A 20,607-nucleotide genomic window follows, 5' to 3' on the forward strand; every position below is an offset into this window, starting at 1 on the left:
TATTTACTGCAAAAGAAGGAGAAATTTATAATATTGAAAACAAATTGTCTCGTTTGACATATTTTTATGCTAAAATGACGTCTGTCATTGTAATTAATTGTGTGGTGGTCAAAAAGCTGTTTTAGTAGTTTCTTTGATCTAGACAAGGGCACAATAAGTGCCCATTTGAATTCCAATAAATTTGTTTAAAAAGTGTCCCTCTTTAAATGACAAATATGCTGTCTAATCCTGTCCAATTATAAGGTCCAAAAGGGATTTGTTTTAGACAGCCTTCACTGTATGATAGCTCTCCTTAAATGTAAAAACTCGCCACATTTTCTACATTTTTTCCCAGACCCCTAGTGATTCACCATGGAGTGAGAATTATAAGATATTTAGTGCTGCTATGTCACGATATTTCGTTAATCCTAAGAAATGTATGGCAGAATTCAGAAAATGGGTGAAGAAACAGAAAAACTTTCCCGAATACGATCATGCTATGCTTACAACAAGGTAAATATATATCATCAAAGTAATAATTGGTTTTACTAACAAAATAATATATATCAATATTTTATGGAAACATTTTAAGACTATGATGGCTTTCTTTTTGTAACTTATAACAAATTAATAATCAGATGAGTATTTCGATGTAACAAGTCATCATTGTTTGATATAACAAGTTTGATATTACAATTTATTAATTTGATATTACAATTATTAATTTGATATTTAAAATTATTAATTTGATATTTAAAATTATTAGTTATAAAAAAATATTAATTTGATATATAAATAACATATAGTTAAAAATGTGGGAGCAAATTGTCACCCGAGAAAATCGTTGTCACCCCGACGTGTAGCCGAGGGTGAAAATGTATTTTCAAGTAGTAACAAAACTCTGTATCACCCTCTAAGCTATATATTATTCTTTTTATTAGATTTATGTTCCATCTTCATTCTTTTTCAAACTGAGCCATAACAAGCAATTTTGTACATGTATATTTGTCTTTTGTCTTTATTTTCTTAACTGTAAATGTTAACTGTGGATCAAAACCCTTTTTGTGAACCTTTCCCTTTCTCACGAACATATATTTCAATTAGATGTTTTTGTTTTTCTGTTTCAAGTTTTCTTGTATATGATTATTTAATCCAACTGTTACCATACGTTTTTACGAGGCAGAAATAACCTAAACAAACAGACAATTTGGTATAACATCGACTAATAGACGTACTAATTTCTTTTACTTATGATGCCAAATCTACGACTTATATGTATCTAAACATATCTAATTGTATTGTCAAATTAAAAAGTGACTGAGGTTGGCTAAGGATAGCAACAAAATTATCGAACCCTAACCCAGTTCATGAACAAGTCAAGTCTAAAATAAATCTGACAAAATATATTTTACACCACCGGAGCAGCTGGTACCGCAATGAAATAGACACAAAGTTTACCATAGCAACCACAGCGAAAAAAAATCAAATTTTACACAGTTACAGTTTGTAAGTAATTGAAACAAGTATTATGTACAAAAAATGAGCAAATAAAAATTATGACCAGGTCCCCTGTTGATTCCTTGTTCCTTACATAGAATGACTCTTAAACAAAAGAACATTTTGATTGCATTCTTAATATTTGGATTTTAATTAATTAGAATTTAACCATAAGGAACGTTTCTCACGCTAATGTTTTAAACATGAACACACTTTTTGAAATTGCTTTGCGTAACATTAAATAAAAATGATGGAACATGTGGAAGGGCATAGTATATGATGATAAGTAGTTTCTCTAATATTTAATTGTTTTTGTCACCCCTGACCGGTGTGAGAGAATAATTCTCGTCTCTAAAGATATTCGAATTCTCAAGCGCTGAAAGGCCGAAATAGAAAGATGCCATTGCTTGTTGTGTGATTGTATCGCATTTTCTTTAAGATCTCGTTGGCAGAAAGCAATGTTGGGAAGTTCCTTACGTTGTTCACCTGTAAAAACTGAAGAAATGTAGGTGCTGAATGATACTTTCGTCTTGAAAAATTCAAAGAAACAAAGTTATGAAATTAATCTCGATGCGAGAAACTTCTATAATCAACTGGCTACCGATTTACATTCTATATTTTACCATTCATTACTTATATACGTGCATTTTGCAATGACCTGGACTAAGGTTGATTAAGTTAAAAAAATTTCCATATCTGTTTCAACCCCGAATAAGAGAATTGGAACTGATATTACATGCATTGAAGGGCATAACTTCTTGTAGGTTTAAACTGGCTTGAACTTGAACTGGCAAGTCATTTAGCTGCTAGTTGTCCTTTGTTAGGGCATTTGTGTAACTTACAACATAATTCCTCCATATTTCAAAGACAAATCCATACCAATTATTTCATATTCCTATACTTCACCCATTGCATCCAAAATTTTCGATTATAAAAGGCTATTGCAGAACCTCGTGATTCAGGACTTCAAGGTTAAACCACCTGACTGTTCTTGCAAAAACTCTCCATTCAAATATGGTCCTTCTGGTCACGTCGTTACGGGAGATTTAACCATAATCGAAAACGAATCTCTGCGTAATATCCTTTCGAAAGGTCCCAAGTACCGTGAATCACGCTCCATAATTTGGAATTATAACTTTAAAGTTCTTGTGGATGCCGTCGAGATTTATAAATGGAAATGGATAATGGATAAAACGAGAACAAGAAGTCATTGATTTTTTGTCAGAGTGGTTAAAGGCCGTGAGGACTTTAATTTTGAAAAGAATGAAAGTTTTAAGTAGGTTAATGAGTGCCAAGGCTACATCGGTTTTCAAAGACCCCAATGTAGCAAGAACATTGTCTACTATACATGATAAATATGTTGTCGTACCAGCAGACAAAGCCCAAAACAACATTGTTTTTGTCTGCAAAACGTTTTACATCCAATGTTTATTATCAGAGGTAGACGTAGAAAATAATAGAAGTGATAAGACCTATACTGCTACCATACTCTCCAAAGAAGAGATTGTGGAAAACCATAAATCTGTGCTATCCTCTTTTGGTCTCTCTACCAGGGACGATAATTGTGATTTACCGTCTATGTACTGGATTCCTAAACTCTACAAGAATCCATACAAACAACGTTTCATAGCTGGATCTGTAAAATGTACCACCAAACCTCTTTCAAAATTTCTATACTCACAACTGTCAAAGAGGGTCTGCAGTCCTACCACAACACTTGTTACTCCCGTATTGGTATTAATTCAATGTAGATCCTGAAAAATTCGAAAGATATTTTGGAGACAATCAGTTCAAGACTATTATCTGAATATAATAGCATTAAAATCTATGATTTTTCAACACTGTATACTTCTATTCCCCATACTCAGTTAAATCTCGACTTAAAATCATTATACATCATTGTTTTTCCAACAAAAAAGATGGTACACCGAGATACAAATATATAGTTCTTGGTAGAGATTCCTCGTACTTTGTAAGTAATAATTCCAAATCATCTTCCAAATATACAGAGGAAGATGGTCACAAAATGCTGGAATTTTTAATCGACAAGATATTTGTCCAGTGTGGTGGACGTGTTTTTCAACAAATCGTCGGCATTCCAATGGGAACAAATTGTGCTCCTTTACTTGCTGACCTATTCCTGTACTCCTATGAGGCAGACTTTATAGCTGATCTGACGCGAAAGAAAGAATATCGTTTGGCTAGATCCTTTAATCTCAGTTTTCGCTATATAGATGACGTATTATCTTTAAACAATCCTAATTTCGGGGATTTGATACATCGCATCTACCCCAAAGAACTTGAGATAAAGAATATTACAGACTCTGTGAAGTCAGCCTCATATCTTGGCCTACACTTAGACATCGATGGTAAAGGAAAACTATTGACCAAACTTTACGACAAACGTGATGACTTTTCATTCAAAATTGTCAAATTTCCTTTCATCTGTGGCAACATCCCTTCAGCACCTGCGTATATTCATATCACAACTCATACGTTATGTCAGAGTTTACCGAAACTACGCAGACTTTTTGTATCGCGATAGAACTCTAACAAATAGGCTTCTGGAACAGGATTATGTCGCTACATGATTAAAGTCATCACTACAGAAGTTTCATGGTCGTCATCATGAACTCGTGGATCGTTATGGTGTATCCATCTGCACCATGAAAACTGATTTATTCAACGGATAATACTCTTCCTTTCCTTGTTTGTCTACCACGGACTTGACCTTTTATGAGCAACCCGACGGGTGTTTCTAGAAAAGCAGAGGACGCTTACCCTACTGATACACCTGGCCCATGCTCCCAGTTTTCAGCGGAGTCCGAGTTGCTCATTTGCTTTTGTTACTTTGTATGTATGATTGTATTTACTTTATGTTCTTTGTTGTATATGTCTGTTTTCCATGTCTATAACCTTGGTTCCCTTGATTACTCTTACAATCAGTTTCTTTACCCCTGTTTTTTCGAGGAAGATTTTTGAACCGCTTTGTAGGTGTATTTAATTGTGTAGTATTTTTTCAGATGGCGAGATTTAAAGAAGGTGAAGTTAGTGATTACACGAAAGTTTTTAAAGCCCACCACGTTTTGTGCGCCTGTCCATATTCAAGAATTTCTGGCCTCTGCATGTCTTGTTTTGTTTTAGCTTTCAGTTTTCTTTCATGTTGATGTACCTATGTATAATGTTGTTTTGTGGGCAGCTACAGTCTTCCCTGTGGGCCAAAGGTTTTCTCGTCGTACATTAAAAATCCATATGTGGCCTTGAGCTGACATTTTTCATCACGGTGGGGTTGTGTCTGACATATTCACCATGTCCATTATTGTTATATATAGCTTTTTGTATCTAACTTGACAGCGTTTTTACAGGTACATGTATACTACCTAATGTTTCATTTTAGATACGGTCTTAATAATGCAACTAGAGCTTTCACACTTGGTAGGTACAATTTAAACGTTATATTTTTTTGTTTTTGCTGTATGTTTCCCTTGATTTTGGAAGGACTTTTTATTAAAATGAAAGTTTTCATATATATCAGTCAGTGATAAAATCTTTTTTATTTTTAAAATTTCCAATTCAACTCAACTTCACCAGTAACGTTGAAAGGAAAACCTGTCTTAACTGAACCCTGAAAACCGAAAACCTATAAACCAGACACTTTCTAAAGTCCTTCCTAGTTTTAATGTGTTTTAATCCATGTAAAACAGACACTGTCTAAACCATACACAGTCGACAGTCCAAAATACAAGTTTCAATGTATACCAATTTTCTCTAAAGCCCAGTTTAAATCCAATAATAAATTTCAAATAATTGCCCCTCTAATTTGAAACCTGATGGCTTGATCACCTGTACGTAGGTTCAGCGATAGTTGGAGGTATGTGTTCATTTTTGAGTCAGTCAATAATTACGGAAATGGATGATGACTATGGAATTATGAAAAATGCTGCTCATGAGCTGGGACACAGGTAAAGTAAAGCATTTGCTTTGTAACATGCAATCGAAAATCCTCGACATTTTTCGTTTACATACACAGTTTTCAGTGTAGCGGAAATTGTTGAGTAGTTCCGACCTAGAGTAAATACATATCTCAAGATTTAAAAAGTTTAGTCTCAGAAAAGTGAACAATGTGATCTTGTTTGCCCGCGCCTTCGAGCACGCCAGATTACCGTGCGTGCACTAAATACTTGTACGACTTTTCCTACGGTATTGTTGATCCTCAGATAATCACAATGTGAAATTTAATTTTTCATTTGTTTTAGAAATTTAAGACTTTTATTGAAAATAATATATAAAACTGCTCGGGAGCACATTTTAACAATGTAATAACGTAACCGTGCATTTTATTACTTTTGTTGTCAGGGCCATTCACAGCGTACTTAAAAGTGTCGTTACTTTTTGATTTGATGATCTCTGAAAGATTTTATTATTATAGTAGAGCAATCAAGGGAACCAAGATTTTAAGAAATCAAAAGAATGAAATCAAGGGACAAGGAAAACACACAAATGATATATACAAAGTAACAAAAGCAAATGAGCAATTCGGACTCCACTAAGAACTTGGAACATAGACCAGGTGCATCAGTAGGGTAAACATCCTCTGTTTTTTCTTGAAACACCGGCCGAGTTGCTCATAAAGAGTGAAGAACGGGGTTGAGGAGGAAAGAAAAACTGACACGTTCAGCAAATCAGATTTCATGGTGTATATGGATACACCGTAACGATACACGAGTTCATGATGACGACAATAGAACTTCTGTAGTGACGATTTAGGTTATGTTGCGTTCCCATAAATCCGTTCTTATTTTCCATTTAAATCATTTTACGGTACTAGGTACACGAATAAAAACAGCAAAGATTATGGTTTTGACTGAAAGATAAGTAACAGCTGCAGCTGTTAAGAAGTTTTTAAAAATTCACATGAAAAAAATGCATTTTGTCCTTCATGAATCTTTTAAATAAAAACTAATAAAATTTAATTTTGTAGAATCATAATGAATTTGTTATATGTTTCCAGTCTGGGTGCGGGCCATAATGTAAATAAAAGTGAATGTACTGAAGGTGATTACATTATGGGAGGCAAAAGGTTAAAAAATCCAGGTCCATGGAGGTTTTCTTCTTGTTCAGTTAAGTCGTTCAAAAGACTGATACAGAAACTTGATGCGTACGTATGTTCTTTATGATTACCAATTTTAGAATCATTCGCTGTATAAATCAAAATCATGTAGAAACCTCAAACATTCGAATTTCTGTATAATTACTGCAAAAAATCCAAATGGAATATCATCATGGAAAACATCATTTAAAAAAAAAATCCGCTACCATGGAAATCAGCATTTAGTATTCACTTTAACTACCAAAAGGTTGCCGTTTCATTGGACTTGTTACCATAGGAACCATGAACACATACATTACGAATTTATGCTTTAGATTGTTTGACTACTCCGTGATAAAAACGCAGTCAGTTTTTATATGTTGTCATATCATTGTACATACTAAGGTATTATATATGACTACAATGGTTTTCAAGTCACAGTCAAAGTCACTTTTCAAGGTTCTATTTTAGGCAATTTTTAATACCAAACATGGATATTTCAAAAGTAGATATAACTGCACCGGCACAAAAATAAAGAAAACTAGGGATGTGGTTTGTTTTTATTATTTTGATAATTTTATTTTAGGAAATATTTTCTACAAAATGGCAATTTTAGTGAGTTTTCAACAGGGCATTTCATTAATAATCTTAATTAATCGTTTAGTAAGGAGATTAAAACAATTACTCAAAGTGTATTCAAAAGAACCAGGGATTTTTATGGAAGACTTGTAGTTTAAACTTCTGGGTCACATTTTCTCATTTCAAGGCTATTTAAAAGGTCGACATCAAAATTTCTGTTTTCTTAATCATGCACGTTTCTCATAACCTTGACCTTTATTTTTACCACGAAATATATTTGTTTTGTCTTTATAAGCAAATCTTGTTTATTTATGTAAACATTTTTAACTTTTGATGGAAATGAAATTTCATTTAAAAATCAAAGGTTTGGCCTAAAGAAAGTATCTATTTTTGCCATAATCAAATTATTTTCTTAAAATAGAAAAATAAAACTTGTTTCCTTTCTCTTAAATTATAGAGTAAAGTTAATAATTTGTAACATTTCAACATATCTTATTTATGGGTGCTTTTTGTAATTGTAAATTGATATTCACTAGAAAAAAGCTATTTGATAATGCAAAAATGGCCATTTCTAAGACGTACTTTTAGTCTATTTTCGAACAAGTATTACAACTATGGCAAATAACTGTATTTGATATTACAGAGCAAAGGTATTGAATAAATTAATTCATGGTTTCTATGGAAACAAAACGAGTGAAATAGCAAAGAATGACCAGTCTAACGGTAGAATGAATTTACTTTGATAGTTACTATATCGACAGGGTTACAAAAATGTCTTAATCAATAATTTGCTGAATGAAAACCGATTTGCCTTATGATGGTAGGAATATATCATCGTGCAGAAAAAAAATAACGAAATAATGATACTTTTTTGGATTTCAAAAGCCATATTTTTTGGAACTATACTCATTTATGCAATCAGATCTAAATACATTCGTCTCCTTCATCAAAGAATTAATGAAGAACGATAACTCTTGCAAACAGTCAATTTTATACACAATCAGGTACGAGAACACAATTAATTAATACCAACGAATATAGTTGGTAGTAGTTACCTTCCACATTTTTTCATATTTTTACTGGAAACTTATTTGCTGAAGTTTCGCCTCTAATTGGCAGAAAAAGGGTTAAAATTAAATTGGATTTTTTTTTCAATATGATTCAATGGAAGAAGGTTAAAATTTAGAACTTTTAACTCAGTTCATTTGTAATGTTTACTCAATCTCCGGGTTATATGTATTAATTTCAGAAAATGGTGGTAAAATTTTCTACAATTTATATATAAAATCCTGTTTGTATCTTTAGGCCAGAGAAGTTTTATTCAGTTTGCGCCAGTGGAATTTTTTTAATCTGCTCAAATGTATATATTGAAATGCACTTGAAAATTAATTGTGGTCTCGTGCCATCAGTCCAATTTTTATCTAAATTGTTCAAACTAAGACTGCAAGTTATGTGGTCTGTAACTATTTCAAAGTGACTTTGATGAGTTTAAGACATATGCACGAATGGCTTCTTGTCTGATCTTTTTATGACCGCAAATGGTTTTTTCACTGGTGGTATAATGATACCAACATGACGACGTCGTCGTTGTTATCTCGCTTGTTTACGATATGAGAAAAACATCGAATCTTATTTAAATATTAAAACATATCATTCCTACATTTAGGGGCATGGCAGAGGGCCCTATAATTTTGGAGGTTATTTCGAGTTATCGTTAGAATTGATATAAAAAGTTCATTGTTAATCCGGTTTTTACTAGGTAGAATTATTCATAACCGTTATTGAGTTACAGCTAAAGTGTTACGAAATAGGACATCGTGAAAAAGAAATCAAACTTTAATTTTTATGCCTGAATTTGTTTTTTTTTAAGACTCCTTATGAAGATTCTTCGATTGAGAGTAATCTAAGGAATCAAGATTCTACCGGAAATCAAAAGAATGTAATCCAGTGACAAGGACCAAGCATGGAAAACAGACACACACAACAAAGAACATAAATCACTAGTTTTGATATGAAAATCCATATGCAGGTCTGAAGGGATGTTGCCATAGATGAAAGGAAAATTCACAATATGGAATGAAGGTCATCGCGTTTGTCGTATGGTTTGGTCAATAGTTTTCCTTTACTATCGATCTCTGTGTGAAGGTCGAAATATGAGGCTGACTTAACAATGTATGTAGTATCCTTAATGTCAAATTCTTTTGAGTAGATGCGATGTACAAAACCATAGAAACTATATAGCGGAAAAAGAATTCAATCATCGTATGGTTTATTTCTATCAGATTTTCATCTCTTTCCGTTTTTAGTAAATACAATAGGTATCGAATGGAAAGATCTCAGTTTACTATCGTAGTTTGGCCTTTTAGACTGAATAGAATACGCTCAGGTAGGTTTATCGTTTATCTAAATTCTTCACTTCCGCCCACGACGACGTCACGGACAGTACGACGTCGCAGTGGAAAGTATACAAATATGTGGACGTTACTTTCTCGCGACAATCTCGACATTTTGGGGGCGGCGAAAAGAAATATACCATTAAAATCAACGGAAATACAAATGAATAAAATCGTTAAACTTAAAGTCTACAGATTGAAATAATTAAAGTCTTTATTCAAATGGAACGTTCTCTGAGCACAATTAGTACAATTAAAGTCCATAAAATATGAACGGGGATATTTCTAAAGCCCATGATCACTTTCATATATGGGATGTCCATTTCACTTTTACACACAACCTGCACTAGTCAGCATCTTCCAGTCCACTGTCGGATCTTGTCAAGAGCCTTTAATTTGGCCGAATATCTCTGCACGTTGAATTGTAATTTGTACTATCATCCTTTACATGCGGAATGTAAGTGTACAATTCGGATTTCGTCATCTCTAGAGGGTATAATTTGACTATCGGTCTGGTTGTTTCTCCGTTATTCGTTCGAACATGGCGGATCAAATAAGTCCATCTTTGCCTCGTACTGCATACGTAACAATTCCGATTTTACAGTTGACTATGGGTGATTCTTGGTGAATTTGAACGATATCACCGACTTGAATTGTCTCATCATTATTTCCAGTAGTTCGATGAAACTCGCGTAACGACATAATGATCTGGTTTCTAGCACGCTTGTTGAGATCGGAATTATTAACGGCTGTCGGATAACTGGTTTCATCAATGTTAATTTGCGGATACAGTAATGTTGTTATGCGTCTGCTGTACAATAAATGAGCTGTAGTCAGTACATCACCGTATGTAATATCGGACGAAAGATAGGTTAGCCGCCTATCATTTAGAATGGACTCAATTTCGGATATTACTCTCACTAAAGTTTTCATATTCACCTGCAAATGACCAAGAACTTTCTTTAAACTAGTTCTAGTAAGTCCAATAAGTCTTCCCAGAATCCGCCATACCAAGGCGCACGTTTTGGTATGAACTGCCAATTTAATCCATGTGATCCTAAGTAGTCTTGTATTACTTCCGATTTGCACATTCTCTTTATTTCCTCTGAGCTAGCATTAAATGTTGTAGAATTGTCCGAAATTAGTGTTCTTGGCAGTGATTTACGGCTGATAAAACGTCTGAACACTTGAATAAACGAATGCTCGCTAAGATATTGAGAAAAACCTCAAGATGTACTGCGCGAGTCGAGGCACACGTGAAAATACATACATATGCTTTCTTGTAGGTAGAGTCTGCTTTTCTGGTGATCCACGCCACAGTGTAGTCTACTCCAGTGTAGGTAAAGGGGGTGCATCTTGCACTCTGATTTTCGGTAAAGGAGGCATGGTCGGTGCTCTGTAAGGTTTTCGGATTACATGTTTGCATGTGACACATTTATGGATTATCTTTTTGACATACTGTCTAATCGTAGGTATCCAATAGTTCTGACGTAGGTACGAAACGGTGGCATGGAGTCCTGAATGTAGCAATTGTTCATATGCGTCGGCTATGACTAGTTTGGTGAAAGCAAGATCTGAGGGTAAGAGATACGGAAATTTCGTTTGTTCTGGAATGGGTGCGTCGTTGATTCTTCCATTGCATCTGATTAATCCTTGTTTGTACATGAATAATCCAAGTTGTCGAATTCTCAAGGCCTTGTTTAGTGATTTTCTTCCAGGGTTTTTCAATATCGATAATTCGGTTGCATACGATTACTTTTGGCAATGATTTATCCAAGTACGGATGGCGAAGTCAAGTTCTGTAGGTTGCAATGTTCCAATTTGTTTATTGTTCTTACACTTTTGACAATTCGATATAAATCTCATAATGTATGTGGTCACACGGATTAGTTTTCTATGAGTGCTAAATCTTGTAATATCAATGCATAAATTGTTATGTTCGTTCTCATCAGTGATCTTGATTTCAGACTCCTCTGCGACTGTCGACATCACGGTTTCTCTCGTTATTAATCGTTGATTTGGCCATTGAGTTTTGTCTGTGATCCATTTCAGTCCTTTTCTCCAAAAAATGCTGTAATTCCTCTTGTAACTAAATCTGCGGGATTATGTTCTGTAGGACAATATTTCCACTCGGAGTCACTAGTCGATTTCCTAATTTGGTATTCTCTGTTTGCTACGAATCTCTTTAATTGTTATCTCCTTTTTCAACCAATGTAAAACTATACAACTGCCGGACCAAAATGTCATCTTCGTCAAGTCCATCGCTGATGTTATATGTGTCGCAATTCTGGATCCTATCACGGTCGCTATTAGGTCCAATTGTGGAAGTGTTAGTATTTTAACGGGTGCAACCCTCGATTTTGCCATCATCAGTGTTGAATCTGATCCATTACATATATATGCAGCTGCTCCATAAGCTAACGGACTTGCATCTACGAAGACATGCAGTGTACAGTTGTCCAAACTCCTTTGTTGAAAATAAGATCTTGGAATTTCAATTGTGGTAGCTTTCTGAATATCGCTAGCTATGAGGATCCATGTATTTCTCAAGCTGTCAGATATCGGTTCATTCCAATCAAGTCCACTTTTGCATAATTTATGGATAAATGTTTTAGCTCTGATTGTAATTAGTCCTAGAAAATCATATATCTGCGAGCTGTGTATCAAGATTTCTCGTTTCGTATCTTTGTCGTCACTTTCTAATTTGAATATCCGTGGTAAATACATGATGTTGTCGGTCGTACTGTTCCAAAGCATTTTTGAGTTTTGAACTTTGTCCAATACATCCTGACTTTTTGCTAATTCTCGTATTTTCTCGCAATTGGATGCCCATGATCTTAGATTCCAGCTATTGTCATCTTTTTTTCTCGCTCCGATGAAATACTTTGTAGCCTCGGTTTCGTCTCGTACGCTTGAAATAATGTAATCCCTCTCCATGATTTCTGCTGTTTCGCTCTTGTTCAGCTGTAAATGTTTAAGTACGGTGGCACTCTGAATAAAGGGGGGACTACGTTGCTCCGAATAATACGGATTTGAACCTGTACGTCTGGAGTGGTCTGTTCGGATTGGACGGATTACTGAACCACAGGAATCGTGAGACGTCACTGTCTGCATCGTTCAATCCAATGTAGGAAAACTTTCTTGAATTCGTTTGTGATAGCAACTGAGTTAGCTCGAAATCGCAGCAATATTTTGGTCAAACTGATCAACTCGGGTAGGGTGTCCATCAAACAATCATTTAGAATCGGGTGGTTTGGTGAAAGAGTAATCAAGGGAACCAAGGTTATAGCGGTAATCAAAATAATGTAATCCAGGGACAAAGACGAGACATGGAAAAGAGATATACACAACAAAGAACATAAAGTAAATAAAATCATACATACAAAGTAACAAAAGTAAATGAGCAACTCGGACTCCACCAAAAACTGGGAGCATGGACCAGGTGCACCGGTAGGGTAATCGTCCTCTGCTTTTCTAGAAACACCCGCCGAGTTTGTGACTGATAATAACTACAATCGTATACTATTCTGATCGGCGTAGTAGCTGACTCTTTGTATACTGGATGGTGGGGTATATAATGAACTTTGGGTGCGTTCGATTTTGTGTCACTCACTTTCTCAATGAAATCTCTGCGTTCATGTTCTACTACTATCTCGCAGTATTTCTCTAGCATGTTCGGTTTTTGACCCGATTTACGAATAACGCACTCAGTTCGCTTCTTTGCAACGATAAAGTTTGATGATAATTCATCGTGGTCTTGTTTCCACAACAATCATGTGAAAGAGTAATCAAGGGAACTAAGGCTATAGCGGTAATCAAAAGAACGTAATCCAGGGACAAAGACCAGACATGGAAAATAGACATACACAACAAAGAACATAAAGTAACTAAAATCATACATACAAAAGAACAAAAGTAAATGAGCAACTCGGACTAAAAACTGGGAGCATGGACCAGGTGCACCGGTAGGGTAAGCGTCCTCCGCTTTTCTAGAAACACTCACCGAGTTGCTCATAAAAAGTCAAGTCCGGGGTAGACAAACGAGGAAAGGAAAACTATGATCCGTTGAATAAATCAGTTTTCATGGTGCTGATGGATACACCATAACGATCCACGAGTTCATGATGACGACCATAAAACTTCTGTAGTGATGACTTCAATCTTGTAGCAACATAACCCTGTGCCAGAAGCCTATTTGTTAGAGTTCTAGCACGATACAAAAAGTAACGGCAAGCTCTGGCATAACGTTTGAGTTGTGATATGAACACTCCATACGCAGGAGCCGAAGGGATGTTGCCACAGATGAAAGAAAAGTTGACAATTCTGAATGAAAAGTCATCACGTTTGTCGTAAAGTTTGGTCAATAGTTTTCCTTGGTGATGTATTTGTTGTCTTTGAATTCTGTGTAGTTTTCTTGATACGATTTCAAGTATGCTTTACTTTCGGTCTCATCGGCTTCCTTGTTGTTTATGCCAATCGACTCAAGATTCCAGATTTTTTCAATGTTTTGCTCATCGTTCTTGTGCGATATTATTACGTTGAGCATGCTAGCTGTCGCTGATCTACAGTTTTGCTCACGGTTTACTTTCACCGGTCCCGATAACAAATAACCAAGCCTTGATTTCACGGCTGTTGGGCCATTTCCTCTGACAATGTTCAATCTTCCACGGTGTCCCAATAATAGTCGACAACTATTAATAGCTCGATTTCAAATGATTCTTGTTGGGTAATGGGATGTGCTAGCTTCAATCACGCAAGTATACATGGTTATTTTCAATTTTGCGTATGCAGTTCTGTAATGGCATAGCTATAGCTATATTTTGTACTTTCAATACTTTTTGATCGGTAGTTTTGTACATGTTACGTTTTCAAGTACACTGTTGCGGTATCTAAATTCCTAATATTTATGTCTCCCCCGCCGAAAGCTGACAAATTCAAGATTTCAATTCCTGTTGTTTTCAGGTTAATCTTCTTTGCAGGGTCCTTTGTTAAGAATGATCACTGTGCTCCTCGTCGAATAAAATGTTAGTATCTATGAAAGTCTGGTAGTATCCTTCTGGTGCTACAGCTGTCTTCAGAAGTATACTGTCTCGCAACTCTCAAATTCACTAATCAGATTTACGGACGCGTTCTTGTGTTGTGGTCCTTGATCTCTGTGGGTCATTTGTATTTCATCGGTGTCTTGTCCCTCGTCCAAAACTTTAATCTCTTCCAGTAAACTACTTTTAAGTTCGCTGAGAACCCATGTACTAGTTCCGCATACTATGCGTAAGTTTTTACGTATTTCTTCTGGCAGTTTCTTCAAGATTTTTGGCACAAGCAGCTTACCGTAGGTTTGTTGAGAATGTATGACTCAATTTGATCGTAGAATGATTTTAGACTTCGGATTTCATCTCTTGGTTGTGGTATTTCAATCACAATTTCTAGACAACTTTTTCATTGATTCCGAATATGTCTTTCAATACGTCTATAGCCTCGTCGTAATTAACGTTCGTGAGCGCAAAACCTGAGATTGACTTAAGGGCTTCATTTTCGAATTGTGCTTTGAGGTAGTTGAACTTTTTTTACATTTCTGAGTGATTTGGACAGCTGATTTGAACGAATCCCAGAAAGCTTGCCACTTGAGAATATGTCCAGAGAATTTAGGAAGTGTGAACTTTGAAAGGCGATGACTATCGTTACTACTACGACTAAAGTTTGACGATATACTCGGGTGTGTATTTTGATGCTGAACATTGAATTGTATGTGCTGATTCTCATACTGATCTGCGTAGGAAGAGGGGACAAACGGAGCGTCTCCGCTGTGGGTGTGTGTGAATGCGAGGGCTCATGAGGGAGTGGTGTAGGAGTAGGTTTTCAATTAACTTGCGTGCATGCTTTAATTTGGTTTCTAGCGTTGCGGAATATTCTTCTGACTCCATTACCTTGTCAGCAACATCTTCCGAATTTGTTTCATTAAGTATTTGCTCATACAACTCTTCTAAAAATGTCTGTTTCTTAAGAATCTTCTGAAAGCGCCTTGTCAAAGTCCTCTGAATTTCTGGCTTACTCGATCTTTGTGTAAAATATGTTATAACACTCTTGTTTCCTGCTCGTATGGACTTCAATTTTTCTGTGGTCTTGGCACCATAAATATCGTAATTGGGGCGTTTTAGGCTGAAAAGAATACAATCATGTAGGTTTATCGTTTATCTCAATTCCGCCCACGATGTCGCACTGGAAAGTATACAAATATGCGGACGTTACTTTCCCGCTACAATCTTGACTATTACATAGGCATTGGCAATATATTACATATTTTTCACACGAATTTCACAAGATTTAAATAGTTCACTTCTGGTGAATCGAGCGTTCACTTCGGTTGAATCGATCGTTCACTTGAAATTCAAGTGAATTGTTCACATGAAATTTGTGTTAAGTGAATTTTACTTGACAATCATGTGAAGTTCACAATAATTTAATGTAAAGCTAGATTACCATGAATTTCACATGAACAAATTGCCTATGTAGCACCCTTGAATCAGAATTTGTTTTCACCTTTAATTGAATTTCAACTTTTTTGCTCTGTTGTGTCCAAATCAGTCATTATAACAATTATATACTGTCAAAAACTAGTAATGTGTCCTCAAAAGCCTCAAGTGAACAGCTTTGTTCAACATGCTGTGGCTGTATCATGCTACGCTCTGATAAACTCTAAAATTATCAAGGTTTCATTGTTTTTGACAGGAAGGGAAAGAACTGTTTAAAGTCCTTTGGTTCCAGTTATAATCCCAATGCAATAGACAGCTACTTGACCAAACTACCTGGTCAACTTTACAGTGCAGATGAGCAATGTGTTAGGCGGATGGGGACAGGATCGTCAATGTGCAGGGTATGGTACTGCTATAAAAAGTTTCCAAACAAGTACAAAGAGAAAGTATGACAACAATCGGTATTAAGTCTTATTTAACGCTAAATCTAGACAATACGTTTGGTTGAAGGGTAATTTTCCTTTTAGAGTTGCCATTTACGATTCAATATGCTCTCTCTCTTATAAGCAACAATGATACATGTATTATGTTTTTGACACATTATATACTATGGAATTAACTCATTTTAATGTTATTAAATCATTGATGATGCATGATTATGTCTCCTTAGGTCTTTTATAAAGGTGACTATAGACGAATATGTGAAGGGATGTATTGTGCATTTCCAGATAAAAGGGCATGTGCAGCTATGATTCCTGCTGATGGCACTTTGTGTGCAAATAAACATGTAAGTATTCATGATGCCTTTTCTAAAAACCTGACAAAACCAATCCCTTTTAAAATCTTTTTTAAAGTTTAAATTGTATTTTCAGCCTGAATTAACGAAATGCTTGCCTAAACGGACCATATTTTACGTACCATAATGGGTTTAAATCAGATTTCACTGTAAATGTGGGCTGTTTATAAAACAAATAGAAACCCGTGCTTTGTATTTAACTTTAATTTGGAAGTCGTTATGGAAATTTCGTCACACAAGGAATCTCGGTACGCGATTAGTTGAACAACTGCGAACCAAAACACAAGAGTTTATTTCCAGAATTCGTGAATTATGTTTCCTCGTTTACGATTTTAAGAGTGGAGTAGTGTTTGTGGTATGCTTGTTCTAGGTTTGTTCAGAATATATGCTTTGTCATCATAACACCTGCAAAACAATATGTTGGTAAATTGGATTCACCAGGTCTGTTTGTAAGTCTGTCTGTCCGTTGTGCTGTCCACATTTCTTGTAAGTTAAATTCATTCTAAACCGTTCATGATTTTTCTTAGAATTTTTCAAAGGAAAGGATGGACATCATAAGTAGATGTGCAGGAAAAAATATTTTTATTTTAACATAATATTCAAAAAGGAGATATGCTAATTGAACATACGCACAAATACCAAACCACTGAATGCGTGTTGATTATATTTTATAGAGTGTTGTGCATCATACGTAGATAGAAGGTATATAACTATTGTTCAATACCTACAAAGGAATGTAATAGAATAAAAGGGTATTAAAGCGAAGGTAATCTCTTTGTGAGCTTGCTCACAGTATTACTACATATATGTTGACCATCCATTAGTAGTCTAAGACGTCTATTGCAGTGGTGCAGATATGGTGTGTGTTCATATTCAAGTCAAGCACCAGCTTTACCTGGTAGGTTTTGAAATACAGACATTAAGTGACGGAGTATTACTGGAAAAAAATATTCAAGTGAATCAAGATTCTAGTGGAAATCAAAAGAATGTAATCCAGGAACAAAAACCAGACACGGAAAACAGACACACATAACAAAGAACATAAAATAATACGTACACAGCGACAAAAGCAAATGAGCTACTGAAAACTGGGAGCTTGAACCAGGTGCACCGGTAGGGTAAGCGCCCTCTGCTTTTCTAGAAACCGAATTCCTCATAAAAAGTCACGTCCAGGGTAGTCGAAAGAGGAAAGGAAAACTAAGACACGTTGAACAAATCGGTTATCATTGTGCAAGTGGATACACCGTGTATGATGACTTTTTATATTGGCAATAACAATTAATTGATTCGACATAAAACTGATATACAGATGAGGCTTAGAACCGCAGGAAAATGCGATATTGTGCTGAGCATTTTCATTGGTCAGAATTTGTATATCAAAGCTTTTGTCAAATCAGTACACTGTTACTGTCTTTACATTGCAACAATGTTTAAACAGGAAATGAAGTTTTAATCATGAAAAACAACGTCTCTTATTTGAAGTGGACGACATCCTGGCAACTTCAAAACAATGTAACGTTTGTGTCGTCACAACTGACAGTGACTGTATATAACTTGTAAATGTATGGTCAATGCATTTTGACTGCTCAAATAGGACAGTAGTAGTAATAACTTATTTTCTACGACGTCAAATGCAAAATATTAAACTCTATTTTAAGCAAAACATATTGGTTATTCAGTATTATACTTAATTAACGATAAGAATGGCGGTAACTATCTCTTGATGCTATTAGAAACCTGAGACGTTATGCTACATGATTAAACCTTTATCATGTTTAGTTTGTTTTCATTTGTGGTATCCCAGGATGACTTAGACTTTCAAGATATTGCGTCACAAAATTCTAAGCTTTTGACCAAGCGTGATACAAATTTAGGCTTATACTGGAAAGAATAGAAAATTATCCTTTGGCGACGAACTGATTCGTAAATGGGAAGTATAAAGGTACCTTATAATCATCATTAGGTTGATGATTTGGCTGTGAGTGCACGATTGACCTTCCCAGCTTAAGGATTATTCGTGTATACAATTTATTTTTTTTAATTTAGATATTCCATTATATTTTGGTTCTAATACTGCTTATTGGAGGTGCCTCCTTGACAAACCTTATTTTATACTGAAAGTTTTAACAATAAAACAATTGTTATTCTTACAGCATACCAAAATTTGGAAAACTAATACGGGTAGTATTTTACAACATACCGAAATTTGCAATTATAATATAAGTGCTTTATTCAGCATACAGAAATTTGCAATACTAATAAAAGCTTTATTTTGAATTCAGACAACTGTGTCCATGGGGAATTTGTTGGAGACGCGTATCATGGAAAAACATGTGCTCAAATAGGATCTGATGATAAAACTAAATGTTACATTGATAGAATTGCCAATCGGTGTTGTGAATCATGTGCTAAAGTTTCGTCAGGGGTTACAGGTATATTACAAAAACCCTACAAGAACCACATTTATTGATATTTCTTTGTTACAAAGATTGGATCATACGTGTAGTTTATTCAGTTAAGATATGAAAACGGTTGCTTATATTTTTGCGACGGAAATTTACAAAACCCTAAAGATAATTAACCAATTCATTTGCATCTACATGTTTTGAACAGCTAAAGGAATTCATATATTTTACTGTTTGACTTACAAACTGAAATTTGAACGAAAGTAAAAGGGACTACATTGATTGCGATATGACAGTATTGTAGGTACTTCAATCTGCTTACGATATTTAGGTTTAAGAAAGTTCATGACGTCGTTTAATAAAAAAAAATGCTGGAGACTTTCTTTTATTTTGTGTGTCCCCGCAATAACTGTTTCCATCATTATGCTCACCGCTAACTTAGATCGGGTAAAGCTCCCCGCTCGTGACACAGCTTTGCGCATCTCGAGTTGTGAACACTAAGGGTAAAGGCCGATATACAAAATTAAAATAAATGCTTTTTAAACTGGAGACATTAATTTACTTGATTTTGTTTAAAAGTAACTAACAAGAAAGACGTTTTTGTGTGCTACAAACGCTAAAATGAACAACATTATCTGTCATTAATGATTTCAGGTTGTTTGTATGGAGATAGGATTCCGTCTTCGTCATGCAACAGTTCAGCTTGTCCATATTACTCTAAAGAAGAACTCCGTAAATGCTGCCATACCTGTTCTTCTTACTTCATCGTTCCAACCACACCAACAATGCCCACAGAATCAGGTCAGGACTAGACCGAATTGATTTGTGAATTCCGTGTTTATTTTGAACCGATGTTTATAGTTTATGCTCTTATCTTAATTTTGGATTTTGGGGTTGCTTCTTTATTTAATTTTATTTCGTTTTGGACGGTTAAGGTGTGTTGGTCCATCCGTCCAAACTTCATTCCTCCTCTACACCGCAGGATGGAATGTAATGAAACGTTCACATAATCGGCTTAACATATTCCCATAGTGCACCTTCTATTTCATTTTTTTCCGAATTAATTTGGTGGTTTCACATGGATGCGGAGACATCGGGGACATATTTCTTATCCATAACTCCGCCTACATCTCTAAATTAAATTGAATTGAATGAAATTGTTACTGATTCTTTATAACATATTTCCATTGTGCATTTATTTTGATCAAGCAAGTCGATATTTATCTGTGTTTTAATACAGCGAATTCATTTACTATTTATGCAAGTCATATGCACTGAAGTTACAATACTAGTATAAAGTTCTTTGTCATTGTTCGTTCTCAGCTAAATAGTGTAAAGACTCTTTGACTTGGTTTGGCTTTGTTTGCCATTGCAAGAATAAGAAATTGAGAGCAGATAT

The 20,607-nt window shown here is 35.1% G+C and overlaps 1 protein-coding gene across 3 annotated transcripts in view; it reads left to right on the forward strand.

Moving 5' to 3' along the window:
- The window catches only part of LOC148606936 (A disintegrin and metalloproteinase with thrombospondin motifs like), a 39,388-nt gene that overhangs the window by 11,825 nt on the left and 6,956 nt on the right, over nt 1-20,607 (forward strand). For 2 of the 3 annotated variants that reach the window (XM_088546811.1, XM_088546813.1), the window contains exons 8-16: nt 335-492; nt 4,874-4,911; nt 5,330-5,438; nt 6,488-6,634; nt 16,264-16,408; nt 16,678-16,794; nt 17,650-17,701; nt 19,086-19,235; nt 19,863-20,009. In XM_088546811.1, coding sequence (XP_088402937.1) covers nt 335-492; nt 4,874-4,911; nt 5,330-5,438; nt 6,488-6,634; nt 16,264-16,408; nt 16,678-16,794; nt 17,650-17,701; nt 19,086-19,235; nt 19,863-20,009 — 1,063 coding nt within the window. Of the gene's footprint in view, nt 1-334; nt 493-4,873; nt 4,912-5,329; nt 5,439-6,487; nt 6,635-16,263; nt 16,409-16,677; nt 16,795-17,477; nt 17,625-17,649; nt 17,702-19,085; nt 19,236-19,862; nt 20,010-20,607 lie in introns of those variants that run through there. The other variant, XM_088546814.1, reaches the window with a different exon arrangement.

The sequence above is a fragment of the Perna viridis genome, chromosome 9, assembly GCF_037379345.1.
Source record: "Perna viridis isolate PV_CMFRI_1.1 ecotype Kerala chromosome 9, ASM3737934v1, whole genome shotgun sequence".
NCBI classification, from domain to species: domain Eukaryota; kingdom Metazoa; phylum Mollusca; class Bivalvia; order Mytilida; family Mytilidae; genus Perna; species Perna viridis.